Below are 14,536 nucleotides of genomic sequence, written 5' to 3' on the forward strand. Positions count from 1 at the left end.
AGTCGAGTTTTCTCCAGCTGTTGAGCAACAAGGAGCTGCTCTTCCACTTTCTGCTGCACAGCTTCTACATTTTTTTTTATTTATTGCTTGCAAGACATACGAATTTGTCCTCAACATCTTGTATAATTAAAATTTTTCTAATGGGATCAGTGGCATGAAATTCACAGCTGATGTCAGCAGGGGCCCAAGAAATCGACACGTACAAATTAGTCCACACAAGAAATTATTGGTAACAAAGTGGAACTGTAGCGTGAGCGAGTTTTGATCACATGCAAAATGATTTAGGAAGGCAAGAAAGCAGCTGAAATCTGCTCATATATAAAACATATTCCTGGTGCTATGTGAACATCAAAATGAGTTGGTTTCATTTTATTAAATTAATTCAGAGAAAGAGAACATCAGAAGAAATTCTTACTGTTCCAAAAATATACAACTGGGAGCAGTAACAGTTGCAGTAGTGCTGGCTGAACATGTTCAGCATTCATTTTACCCACTGGGCAACCACCACCCTGCCCATTAAACCACAACCAGGCCCATTGAACCACAACCAGGCCCATTAAACCACAACCAGGCCCATTAAACCACAACCAGGCCCATTAAACCACAACCAGGCCCATTAAGCAACAGGATGGCTACTGCTACTAATTAACAGTAGCATCAAATTAGCTCATTTTCCTCTATAATTTAAAAGTTGTGACAAGTCAACTTCATCAATGAGTGTAGTAATCCTTCAACATCAATCTGCACTCAAACCAAAATCTTTATAGATTTTTCTACTTATTTTTCACTGTTTGTTTTTTAAAAAAATTTAAGGACTAATTATTGTTTCAGTTTTATTCTATACTCAATAAATGCAAAAGTGTATTGTGAGAAAAAACTGTTTGGAAAAAAGTAGTTGTTCTGAGTAACTGATAAAGAGATTAGGCAATAAAACAAAAATACGGATAATATACTAGAGTAAAAACCCTGAAAGCTAATATTACATTTGTGCAGTGTTTGGGGTAACTAAGTGTATGCATCAAAATTAAAATATGCTTATATAAAATATACATAAAAATGTCATTGATGGCCAATTACATCTGTAATAACAATGTCTTCTGTTATTCTACCAACAGCAGGAATAGTTACTTTCTGCTTTAAATAAATGGTGATGTTTAATCCAGACACATTAAAATGAGACTAATAAGGCTCTGCTTGTGGGGAAAATTAGTGCATACTTTTCACACGCTTTTTGGGGTAGGACAGAGCTGATTCGCAAAGCCAGCCTTACCTCTGACCCGTTGTGGCGGTGGGCACCCTCCACCCTTTGATTTGGCTCAGCTCCGTGTCCGACACCTCAATCTGGAGCGGGAGGCGAGGGATCCACACGCAGAGCTCCAGCTGAGCACTGAGGTATCCGTAAGTGAAATTCACCATCATCTTCACCTTGCCCTTCATCTCCTTGCCATTCACAAAAACGTAGTCGCACCTGTCAGAGACCTGCGCAGGGGGGAGGGAGAGGAGCAAAGGGAGGGATTAGGAAAAGGTGGCTTTCCCCGTGGAGCTCCTCTGACAGCCGCGCTGGGCAGCAACACACAGAATTACAGAGAAACACACACCGCGCCGGACACACGCTCTGCCCTATAGCTTTATTACAGGGTTTACTCTTCTGAGCTCTCCCCTGCTATACAGCAGTATTCCTCTAACAACTTTGAACAAGATGAAAGGTCCTTCTCAGTCCGAGGCTGACACTCAGGAAAAGTGGAGGAAGGGCTGCAATGACTACTTTGAACCGGACATCGGTCTGCAAGGCGCCGTTTGGGTCTAAAAGCGAAAATAAGCAAGCAGATGCGAAGTAGAAAGAGGAGAGCAGCTTTGTGCAGATGAAATAATCCAGCTCTGAACCATGTGTTTTGCAAATTACTTTAAAGAATGCATGGGAAATTTTTTTTGTTTGCGTCTTTGTTGCTTTGATTCTTTAAATTCACATTTTCCTTTGATCCTTCTCTCCTTGCTATCCACAGTCCTCCTCCTCTTTATCTTAGAAATCCAGACACAACGTAGACAGTCCAAAGGGGCTCACACAACACAGACACGTTATTAATCAGCATCACATTGGAGACATTTTTTTGTTGTTGTTTTTTTGGGTGCTTTGTCAATCTTATTGATCTTATCATGCAGCTGGAGCCATATTGGAATTAGATGATCTGGGGATATATCTTTCCTCTTTCCTTCCAAGTTATTTCTCCACAGTGAGATAAAACTGGTAATACTCATTCATCATAAAGCCACAGCAGCATTTCCTCTGTGAATAGCAAGGAAACTTTGCATGTGACAGAATAAAGTCGAAGCCGTGTGTGAGAATCTCGCCTTTCATCTCCCAACAAGAAGCCGGCAATTTGAGCTTTTGTGGAACTACATTTTTCCTCTAAATTCAGGGCAGGTTGGATGTAAGGAGGGAATTTGTTTCCGTTACTTGATAGTTTACATCTAAATATGAAAGCAGCATTCATCCTGTTTACAGTCTGTTGTTGGTACAGTACCTTGAAAAAGTATTCCTACCTGTTCTTTCCAATTTTGTTGTGTTGCAACATCAAACTTCAATGCATTTTATTGCAATATTGAACACTGAGAAGGGTGCAAGATGCATTTATATTCAGCTTGCATGAATCAATACTTTTGCACAACCACTTTCAACTGCAATTACACCTTTGGTGCTATTTGAGTAGAGTTGTCTTGGTAAAAAATTGAATCTCTTTTTGAAGACAACAACAGATTGTCTTTTAGCTTCATCAATCTTCCAAGCAACTGTGGAAAGCTTCTCTCTCTGTACTGAGCTATAGAATCCCCACTGCCAGTGTGTTCAGGGGGATGTTTGCAGACCAAAAAGTTCAGTTTTGGTTTCATATATTCCGCATCCCACGTGGCTTGTGACTAACTTTAAAATAATCTTATTGGAACTTTTTTCACCACGAGCTTTCAAACTGCCACACTTGCATTAAGCACAACTAATGGCTTCTTCTCCAATTAATGCTCTCCTTAGTTGCCCTGTCGGTTCAGGTGGATGGTCCTGTCTTGGTAGGTTTGCAGTCTTGTCATACTCTTTCCTATGCCAGATAAAAGATGGAATGAGGCACAGTGAGAGTTTTAAAGCTTCATCACAGATATGTCCCGGAATGCGTCCGGTGTGACTCTTGGTCTTTGTGATGCTGATTATTATTCACTACGATTTTCCAAAAAACTTCTGAGATTTACTTATAAAGTGATTTTTCATACAGTACTGAAACCTGGGTTGTGCTTTGGCTAGACTGGAACTGTAATCAGATAGCCAACAATTTTTTCCGTTTTTCTTTAATCTTAATTTATTTACATGCTTGCTTGTTCACAAACTGATGCAAACTCCAGCAAGAAACCAAGGGAACAATATGATGCAAGTACAGCATAGTGAGCTTAAAATCAAAGCCTATTTCTGCAATTCTGCATTGAATAAAACTGCTTGAAAATTAAAAAGTAATAGAAAGGGGTAAAATCAAAATATTTTTTTTTTCCATTTCCGTAGAAAAAAAATGGTTCTGCACATCATCATTTGGTGATTTATGCTTATCTCAGTGAGTCTTTTTCCAAGGTATTTTTCTCAGATCTGAGGACAAGCTTTATTTGGGAATCTGTTTTTCAAGATCACACAGTAGGGATTAATTATATGCCCTTTATAGAATTGAATATTTCATGAGTCAGCTTTCAACTCAGTTCAGGTAAGAATATTCACCTTATAAAATATAGGGATCAAAATAACTACTTCTTTCTACAATAAGCTTAAAGTTTTATAATGTTGGCTGACTCATGGAACTGAAGTGACACACACACAAAAAAAGAATATAAAAGACTGCTTATGAACTCTACAGACTTTGAAAATACTGACTGCAAAGAAACCTCAAATAGCTGTGAATTTTGACTTTTTTTAATACTTTCTCCATAAATAAGTCTGACCTTGACCCACACAGCTCAGCAGAGTAAATTACAGCTCTGTCATATTGCGTGAGGTCAAATGTGCGCAGGCTGTTTATTTAAAGAAGAAAAATCTATCCCTGCAAAATGTTGCCCTTGGTTGATAGTTATTGATGTGGTTCGTTTTCCTTTAAGTTTATTTATTGATTGATTATAGATTCACCTTACTGTAAGAATCTGATACCTCTAAGTGTTCATGTCATCAAACATTTCTGAAACAAAAGGAACCTTTTGAGTCCCACCTACTAGAACGAAGGAAGTGCCATATATGGATAGTGATGATGAGAAGCGTAACGGAACAACCTGGAGATCCATGATGATTCATGGAGTGACCTTTAGATTCATAGAATGGGCTCATTTCTTGACAAAAATAATCTTTTAAACTAAGTGCCCAAAACATTGACAACAACAGAAAGGACATAGTTTGCATTTTACTAGCAAAGATCATCTATATAAGACAGATGTGTGACGTGGCAGTAAATCGGTGAGAAAGATTGATGTCTCCTCACTCACAACAAAATCTTTCTGTGAGAGAAACACCATCTGCAAAGAATTACAAGACAATTAACCCAGACTTAAAAGAAAAGGCAAAATTAGGACAAATGGCTCAAACAGGGGGTAAACAACCAGACCCACTAAAGTGACTATATGTGTTGCTTATTAGAAGAAAGTTTAGCAGTTAAAAAAAAAAAAAAAAACACTTCTTTTTATTTATTTATTTTTGTCTTTGCTCTTGTCACCTGTTGGTGACACATTCTGTCGATCTCAGCCGATTTCTTCTGTTAAATTTTCAAACTAACACAGGTGACATAGGGAAGCAACAACATGAGTCTGAAATTAATCTAAGCCCTGTGTGAATAATTATGTAGCTTAACTTAAAGTGTCTGTTAAGTTACAGAAACACCATTGGACCTGGCTGACAGCCTGCATGTAAAGCAGAGATTTTAATACTAGGTGTGAACTGTCACTGTTAGATCGGTCTGCGTACGGTCAGATCAGCCATGTTAATACCACATATGAACAGGGCCATGGAGTTTGAGTGGAATTAGAAATTGTTTCCATGGACTTTTATTTGGACAGCTACTAACTATTGTAGTTCTGTTAAACCCTCATGAGTGAAACACACAGATTATATGCAGTAAAGTGGGATTTGCACAACCACTGCATAGCGAAAATACATGATTTGTGTGAATGTGCTGATGAATGAGTGTGAAAAGGGGTTGATGAATAAAGCGTGATCAATAGATTGAACGGATGTCCAAATCAGCAACCGTCCAGGTCAAAGTTGGATCAGAAAATACCTTGATCTGCAGGTTTTGTAACATTTTTTATATATTTGTTGCACTGTGAATTGAAGCCAGACTTGACTCTCCACAGGACACTTCGAAATCCCTTCAAAGGGAGCTGGGTTAACAGTTCTCCAAGCTACTCCTTCTGGACAACATTTCTCACTGCTCAACTTTCTCACTGTAAGCTGCAATATAATTATTTGCATTACAAAGTGAAATGCAAATTCTCTGCTTTTGTTTGGGCTGGCGTTTGCGTAATGCATAGGTGAGTGGGGCGTTCCCGATGTAGCTTCATACTTTTATTGAGCATTTCATACTTTTAGTGATGGAATTAAGAATATATCTTATGAGCTTCAAACAGTAGGAAGGTAAAAGTAATGGAAATCATGCTGAAGAGCTTTTTATTTTTTATTTAAAAAAGCAGTTTTTTTTTTACTAAACATTACAAAAACTAACAAAACTCTTTGCATGCTAACAAAAGCCTTATGGGAGAACTGCAAGGCATGCTGCAGGCCTTCCTCTAAGACTACAGTCAAACACCAGAGAATTCCCCACAATCGAGGAGGACATGCAAAAGTTAAATGGGTGTTTAATCCGTGTTCCTCCAGTGAACAAACATTCCAGACAAAAAAGCACCTTGGTTATGCCATTGAGCTGCAGGATGCCAATGTAAAAGAGATTTTTGGAGTTGCCTAATGAGGCATTTGAACGTTCCCGTAAGGCCGGGCTCTCCTCCCCTGACTACAGCCTGTCATGGAGCAGATTGGATTCCACCAGGGTTCCCAAAGAAAGAATTTGAACTGATATAGATATCAGAGGACTCTGTGCTGCTTAACAGGCTTCATTGTTAAGCTCTCCCTCTTTAACTGCACTCTGCTGGGACAGTCGTGCCTTTGACAGTTCCCACATGTCTGCCGTATTCTTGGCTTCGTTTCGACAGAAATCTTCACAGCATCTGGCTCGGTTCTGTGACGCTAATGGGCCACAAAAAATTAAATACAAACCGTCAGTACTGTTTACTTTTCCAACCCTATTACTGTTACTATTTCATGGCTAATATAGTGACACTGCTGGTTGGAATGATGTAAAAAGACAATAAACTAATTTAATCTTTAATACAGTAGAATAATCCCATGCTGAAAACGCCAACCTTTAAATTGAACATTTTAATGTAGCAAAGAAATAAATCCCATGTCTGTTTCTAACAAAACTGCAGGTCCCAAACTAATTGGTACTCCCGCTGTCAATACTTTTATACAAGCCACTTTTGCCTTCTAATAACATTTCACAACTTTGTAGCACACAGAGAGAGTTCAGACTATTCCTCTGCATAATCACTCTGGCTCAACCAGGGTAGCGACGTTTAAACATTTTGGAATTCAGCGGAGAATATTCAAGTTCAAATTACTCGTGCTCAATAAAAATGAGTTTTTCTTGAAATAAAAAAAATATCATGTTAGGGGTTTAGGGTTAGGTTAGGGTAGGGTTATTTTTTTATGATCTAGTTTGTTGGATTTTTATTCATTATCACACTGCTTTTATTAGGGTCTACGAGAGCATCCACAGCTGAGGAACTAGAACATTTAGAGAGAATCGCTTTCTCTAATAAAATGCATCATTATCATGGTGGCCTGAGACAGACGGAACGTTAAGCTGCATTCAGAGTCTCCTCCAGTGCTGGTGACAGAAACGACTGTTGCCTAGAAGCTCAATTTTAGTTAGAAAAGATTCCACTTAAAGTTCTAAAAGTGTTTAACGAATGGGATGTTAAGATTTGTGATGGTTGGACAGTAATTGCAATACTCCCAGACCAACAGTTGGCATATAGATCGCAAATAATAGTTTGCGACTTAGTGATCTCCAAAGTGACGCACTTTGTTGGAGTTTCCGACCAGCGAGCTTTAAAGTTTTTTTTTTTGACTGTCCTTACCTGCCTGATACCTGAGTCTGGTAGCAAAACAAATGAGAACTTGTCAATCCTTGTAGGACTTCAAATAGTCCTATGTATTGTTTCCACAGGTAAATAGAAAGTCGCATTATTAGAAATTCATTGAAAACTGATAAATTTAGAAAGTAAAATTTAATTTAAAAATGCTTCAGGTACATTTATTTTTTAATTATTTTCTAAAATCACTTTCAAATAGTTTTGACACTTTTGATTTCAAAGCAATAAATTTTTCTTTCTCAATTGAGCACATATCATCAAATTTAAGGCTGGATATTTCTAACCAGCTCTTAGAGAACATTCACAATGTTGATATATAAAAAAAAAAAAAAAAAAAAAAAAGACATCCTAGCTGAGTAAAAGATGAATTAATTGAATGTTTTTGGAACATCTTCATGTGCCAATAAATATAACATGATCTGTATACTTCTAAAGCTGGATGACTTTTTTTTCCAGAAATACATAACAACGACATGTCAGCCTTCTTGTTCAATTTAAATACAAAATCCTGCCTTCTGATTAATCTCACAAAGAACTTTTTTTTTTTTAACTTAACGAGCAGACATTTTACATTCATAGTGTCCCGCCTAGGCCGAGTGCAGGTCTGCCTCTCTGCGCTACATGCTCTCTGTCATTCTGCCTCACAAAGCAACGTAAACGTCCAGGAGGATCCGCTGCCACATTAATCAAACCCATTAGGCCACTAGCGGGAGAATACTTACAGAGAACATTAGGGCTGTCGCTGGATCTAGCCCAGGAAATTAACAACTCACCAGACAGATACAATCCACGGCAGATATGAGCAAGGGAGTGGAAAGCGTGTAGGTGGGGCGAGTCCGTCTCCGATGTGTTCACACAGTTAACATGACAGAAGCAATTAAGCCGCCTTGACTGCTCTCCATACTGCAAGCTGTAGCTCATTTCAGTGTATCTAGGAGGTGTGCACACATCATACCTTCCCCTAGCCGTCTTCCCTGGCAGTAAGGGTTGTGAACGCTCACTCACAACCCCCTCTTTGGGTTTATGGCTAACATGAATATGGAAGGTTTTCCAAAGGAACTCATGAATAGACACCGTCAGAGTGTGTTTGTGTTGTTGTTTTGGCTCGTTTCAGTTCTAATATTCCTGTGAGCAGCTGAAACACAGCAGCAACACTCTGAGTCAGAGGTGAGCTCTAAAATATCAACTTAATGCCAGGATGTGGTGTGTGTGTGTGTGTGTGTGTGTGTGTGTGTGTGTGTGTGTGTGTGTGTGTGTGTGTGTGTGTGTGTGTGTGTGTGTGTGTGTGTATGTGTGTATGTGTGTGTGTGTGCAAGACTTGTTGGTGAATGCAAATGGAAACAGTAAAGTTCCAGCTAGAAAAAGCAGAAATGAAATGTTGGGGCACATAGTTGTTTTTTTTTTGCTTAAAATATTGAGAATTGGTTCAGTGTTTTAATAGGCATGACTTCATTATACAGAATGCAGCTGCAACATGTGGAGTTACAGTGGGCAGATGAGATGCAAATGTACGCAAACAGCATATTTCCAACACTGCCTTACCAGTCATACCTCTAACCTTAGCTGTCAAAATCTGAATCCAGGAAAGCAACATGTGCCTTCAACATAATGAAGGGAAAACTTTGTTTCCACCTCTACATTAGGGCAACGCTGGTGTAAAAAGAAAAATACGTCTTAAAAGATGGAGCACTTTATGCATTTCCTTCTAAGTTGCAGTGATATTAGAGCTTTGTCAAATATCCCCTTTTCTGCACGGTGATGTCACTCCGTCTTTACAAACTGAGTGCTTCCCAAAAGAAGGATAAATTAATCATGTTTGCATAATCGAAGATTGTAACTGGAAACATGATTTAGAAACATATGTCAGGAGCACAAACGTAATTAATCAAATTTTTATTACAGTTGGCCATTTATTCTGATGACTTATGTTTATTGCATAGAGTTAACTAGAGCTATTAAAACAAAATCGGTGGATTGTCACATACAGTCAACTACAAAAGTACCCATACACTCTAAGGTTTTATCATTTAAACATTAAAATCACAAACCTTAATGTGTTCCATTGATATTTTATGTGGATAATAAAGTAGTAAATAATTATTAAGTATAAACAAACAAATAAATCATTTTTAAAAGTCATAAAACATTGTACTTTTTGTATATTTGCATTCTTCCCCTTCATCCTAAGACTTCCAAATAAAACCCAGTGGGATGTTGTTTTTAGAACTCATCAAAGTACTAAATACAGTACGGATGTATGTGTTGAAGCTCAGTCTGACTCTAGATATTCTTTTAATGCCTCACAGGTTTGTTGGAGAACAACAGCGTGAAGACCAGTGCAGGCCAGGGTAAAGCTGCAGATGGTTCCTTATTGAGATATAAAACAACAATCCATAAAAGCCAGAACCCATCATCATCATTGTAAAGTAACAATTGTGACAAAGTTAATTACTAGGTAAATATTTCTCTAAGCCATATACTTAGATTAATACTTGCGATTTCTCATGTTTTAACAAACTCAACCTTGACGTTGCCTAAAATTCAAGATGGTGATGTGGAAAACCCCCCCAAAAACAAAACACATCAAAATCATCAGTAAACACTTGAAGTTGCTGACAAAGTCTGTTTAGGGTAGCAAACCTGGAGAAAGTTGTCATTTTCAGTTCACCTTACTGACCTTCACCACATCTTCGTCCGTGGAGCGGCATGTCACCGATTCAGAGATGTCGGTGATAGAGGCATCTGCTCCGATGGTCACTACCTTTACTGGAATGGCCACTGTCTTCCCGGTCAGGACCGCAGTGTTCAGGATCTCAGTGTCCTACAAAGATAAAACACAGCAACACAAAGGTCAAGAGAATGCCACATAAAAACCGATGGGCAGAAACTGGCTGATCAGAAACAAGGGGTCCAATGGAAACGGTGAGGTTGTATATCTCAGGTTTTCTCCACTGAAATAGTATCCACCGTTGTGATTGGCTGGTTTCACAGCACAAATTAGATATTTTCAAACGCTGCAGCATTAAGACTCTGGCTGCAACTTGATGGAACTACTTGTTACCCTGGTAGGGCAACCTCAATATTAAGTCTCCTTTTATTGTTTGTTCTAGTTGTAATCATCCATACTTTGTCCATAGTTGTACCATAAAAAAAACATAGCCAAAAATGAACATATTTGTTATGTAACAACTTGAATGTATTGCAAAGAATACGCAGAAATGTTGTCAACATATGTGTCTCTGGTTGGTGAAACAGCAGAGGAGGAAATTTGGAGTAATCAAAATAATACCTCTATTACATGTTCCGTGGAGCTTGATTTTTATCTTTTTGTTCTTTCCATTAATGACTTTAATTGCTTTCTGGTTCGGTAAGTTTCATCTTCATCTTTTTTTTAATGCTCATTTCTCGTCCAGGATGTCTTTATTAGGAAAATTTACATATCCTGCAGGTAAATCGTCTGTTTTTATTGAATTCTGTCTCTTTTTTTGTTCACTGCAGGTTTCTCTGTTTTTGTTTTCACATCAAACCTATTTTGCATTTATTTTTATTCTGAGATTGCCACGTTGTGCGTTGCCTCTTCTTATTTTTAACAGTGCGTAGTGCTTGGTTTACTATGTTTAGTGCTTATCATTGTTGACAGTCTTTTCTTTATTCGTGCATCGCTGGATCCTGCTTGTCGTTATCAGATTTCTATTTACAGATAGTCTATGTCTGCCATGGGTGACATTTCACATGTGGCTTTGAAATTCTTTTTCAATCAATTCTGTCCTTAATTTTCTCAACCCTGTGATTGGATCAACTTTGCTGTTAAACAAATTTAATATTCAAAATGTAATCTAAGAAAGTTAAATTTTACTGTAAAACAACTTACTAAGTATTTAGAGGAGTATACTAAATGACTAGTGCATTAAACTACTTTTATTTTTTTTATCTCAAAAACAACAATAAAATAATTGTAATATGAAGACTAAGTGTTCAGAATTATGGATTTAGTCACATATCACCTCTAAAATTGTAGTAGCAGAGGCTATATGTATTTATTCATGTATCTATTTTTAGTTGCATTGTAACTTAAATCATCAAACAAAACATAATTTACACAATTATCAATAGTCATTGAAGCAAAAACATTATTTCTAAGCATGGTCAGCAGTAAAACTCTTAATTGCAGATGAGCTATCAGTATTTTTTCACTTGTATTTTGCTTATTTATCTTCAGAGACGAGCTCCAAGTGTTTTGATTGGAAGACCTCACTGCCGTCGCCTTAATCTTCCGCTTCCTCCACAGATTCATCATGATCATATTCAATTCAGGACTCAGGATCAGGCTGGATCAATCCAACAATTTGGCAAAGAAATCAAACAACCGAATGCTGAAATTGATCTTTTCCAAACTTTCTGTAATCAGTGGATAGCTGGCTGGCCTGATGGATGAATGACTGGGTGGATAATTTGTGTTCAAATGCAAATAAAACAGATGATCTGTGTATTGTTTTCTATATTTTAGGAGATGTTTCAGAATGAGTCAGAATAACAAGCGGACTACAAAACTTGTTTGTGTCTTGTTAGATCTGGATTGCCTGTGATTTACCTAATATCATTAACAGTTAATTATCAAGGATTTTAATGTCCTTACTATTAAAAATGATGTAGAAATACAACAAGAAGCTTTTGTAAATTTACCATAAGTGAACCAGATGCTTCTGAGATACATTTGTTCTTTGTGTGCATATTATTATTTAATGCCCAATTAGTTCACAATCTCCAATTTTTCACCTGCGCTGCAGAAGACTGTAATTGAACTAAATGGTCCAGACATCTCTGGTTCCGAAGTTCATAGCCACAACTTCATTACGCTGAACAGAAACCTTAACATTTTTTACAGACACACACTAACCCACAACGCCTTTGCCAGTGTCGGTAATTGGGACCAATTAGGGCAACTACAAGGTAACTTTTATGCTGTGAGCTCACCAAAGTACAATGGATGGACTATACAAGCTGTACTGAACTTATGCTGACACTAAACTTTGCAAATAGTTCCTTCTGATGCCGAGGACAGCTGTAATGGCTGTGCTGTACAGCAAACAGGGCTCCTGATATAGGTGAGCTTAAATGACTTCATCTAATTGTGAAGCCTTACAAATGTTCCTCTCTGTGAGCCACTCTCATTCTACTATTGGTGCTGTCTTTGACAAAAGCTCCTCTCCCTGATATCCTTCATTTCAATAGTCAGGAACCCTAAGGCATCCTTTTTTTTCTCCTCTATCATCCCCTTTGTGTTGGAGCCATGCTAGTACTGAGGATTGTAAGATTTTTCTTTCTTTTCTCTTTTAAAAAAGAAGGATCTACCTCTGGAGTGGAGGGATCTCTGCAGAATTAAACGTCACATTTGTTTAGAGTTTTCCAACAAAACCTGATGAGCGCAGACGTGACTGACTTCACGTCCACATTCATGCGTATTCCCACAATATATATGAACACGCGCTGTCAGTTCAGTTTCTAAAGACTTACCTTGTGTTTGTGAGCTTGCAAATGAAATTCATTCGTTCAAAAAAAATAAAATGGGGATTAGGTTAGACTGAAAGAAGCCTGGGCTTAAGGAAACTTTGCAACTTTAGAGTGAAACGATTATTAGGAAAGCCAAGAGATACCAACGAATAACAAAAAAGAAAAAAAAAAACACTTAATCATCAAATAGCTTTTCATTCAAGTTTTATAGACTGTGACAGTGTTATGGAGCAACATAAAACCTCTCTCCGTCTGTGGCACTGACTTTGATTCAATTTTCCTTAAAACTGAGGACTGCTGTAAATTAATTCCATGTCTGCTGGGATTCTTCCATTTCCAGGGGGTCATCTATAATATATAGCGGGGTAAATGGCTGGGACCCGGTGAAAGCTGAGGCTAATGTTAGATTACAGCAGCTGGAAATGACCCAGCAGGTTAGGAACAGCAGATAGCGGAGCCTGGCAGTAATAAGCCACAGCGGGATACCACGGCGATGCATCAGTGGTCCACACACTTAAACACAGACAGCGCAATTAAACACAAAATGGAAACCAGTGGTGCAAATCAGAAGCTTACAGCAGTGTGAATAGAGACACAATGAAGGGTGGGCTTTTGAGAGCAGGAGAATTTGCCCAGTGCCTGATGAGTTTTCAATATGATCAGCATTTGAAATGTTTCAGGCCCCGAATTAAAATTTGACCAAAAATAACATTTCGCTGTCCTGTTCAGTCGGCTGCGGTATTTTAAAAGTGTTTGACGACGGCTTCATCTTGTACCCAGAAATCCATTCTGAGAATAGAGATACTGCAGTCCTTACAAAAGATCTCTATAAAATAGATAGTATAGACTGTACGAACCTTTACAGCATTGGCATTTCTAGCTGTACATCGTGTGGTTCAAAACAATATTAGGAATGCTCCCATCAATCGTTTAGACTTGGGAAATCATTTTCCTGGTCGAATGTGAAAAAAATTGGACCTCCCGCCAAATGTATTAACCACCAGCGTGTTTTATTTTAGATTAATAAAAATCAAATAGCGGTTTAGGACATAATGCTTAATGCTGCGAGGACGGTAAGGTAAATAATGAGCGCGGCACTTCTCTCCAGTGAGCTATTTAAAAAGATTGTGTCATAATGTTATTCTTTGGACTCTAGGTTAAGCATAATTTCCAAATGATAAATCTAATCTAATCTCGTCTGATCTAAACTGACACCAGCTCCCAAATAATCTGTAGGATTAAAAGCATGTGGAAATCTAAATGCACATTTGTCTACTTACTTACCTTTTACTTACTTGTTTGTCCTCTTTTATAGGTTCTACGTAAATATTGCTTAATATTCTAAAAAAATGCCTTAATTAACTTTTAAAATACATTTATTTCTCTCTTGCTGATGCCGATGTTTGTGCTCCTCTTACAAGCAAACCTTACAATCTCCAATTTTGGAGACAGGAGTCTCTTGTTCAATAATCTGTGGGAGAACTGCCTGTCTGTTTTATCAAAGATCTCTCTGTTAGCATTCAGCACGCCGCTGTGGCTGGTAATGTGTTCTGGGCCGTAATTTCTCCCCATGTCTCGGTTGGATCTGAAAATAAGTGAGATTTATGGTGTCAGCCTGAGTGACATGGGCAGAATGAGAAGCAGCAAAGCTGGCTGTCCCACTGTTACGTTAGATTCTGCTTCGACAACCGTGCTAACGCGTCCACATTCTGACCCGGTGTTGCCAGCCGCAGCTACCAAACAAACAGGTCAAACATGTGTCGAGTAAGAGACTTTAGAGACTGCATCGTGTGTCCTGCAACAAGAG

General features: G+C 38.2%; 1 protein-coding gene across 2 annotated transcripts in view; it reads right to left on the reverse strand.

The window, feature by feature from the left end:
• si:dkeyp-14d3.1 (transmembrane protein 132D) overlaps window positions 1–14,536 on the reverse strand; it is a 148,887-nt gene that overhangs the window by 15,434 nt on the left and 118,917 nt on the right. Inside the window, exons 5-6 of one of the 2 annotated variants that reach the window (XM_055050585.1) lie at window positions 9,896–10,039; window positions 1,271–1,479 (exon numbers count right to left, since the gene is read on the reverse strand). In XM_055050585.1, the coding sequence (XP_054906560.1) occupies window positions 1,271–1,479; window positions 9,896–10,039 (353 nt within the window). Of the gene's footprint in view, window positions 1–1,270; window positions 1,480–7,940; window positions 7,979–9,895; window positions 10,040–14,536 lie in introns of those variants that run through there. The other variant, XM_055050586.1, reaches the window with a different exon arrangement.

Source organism: Poeciliopsis prolifica, unplaced genomic scaffold, assembly GCF_027474105.1.
Source record: "Poeciliopsis prolifica strain line A6 unplaced genomic scaffold, Auburn_PproV2 SCAFFOLD031, whole genome shotgun sequence".
NCBI classification, from domain to species: Eukaryota; Metazoa; Chordata; class Actinopteri; order Cyprinodontiformes; family Poeciliidae; genus Poeciliopsis; species Poeciliopsis prolifica.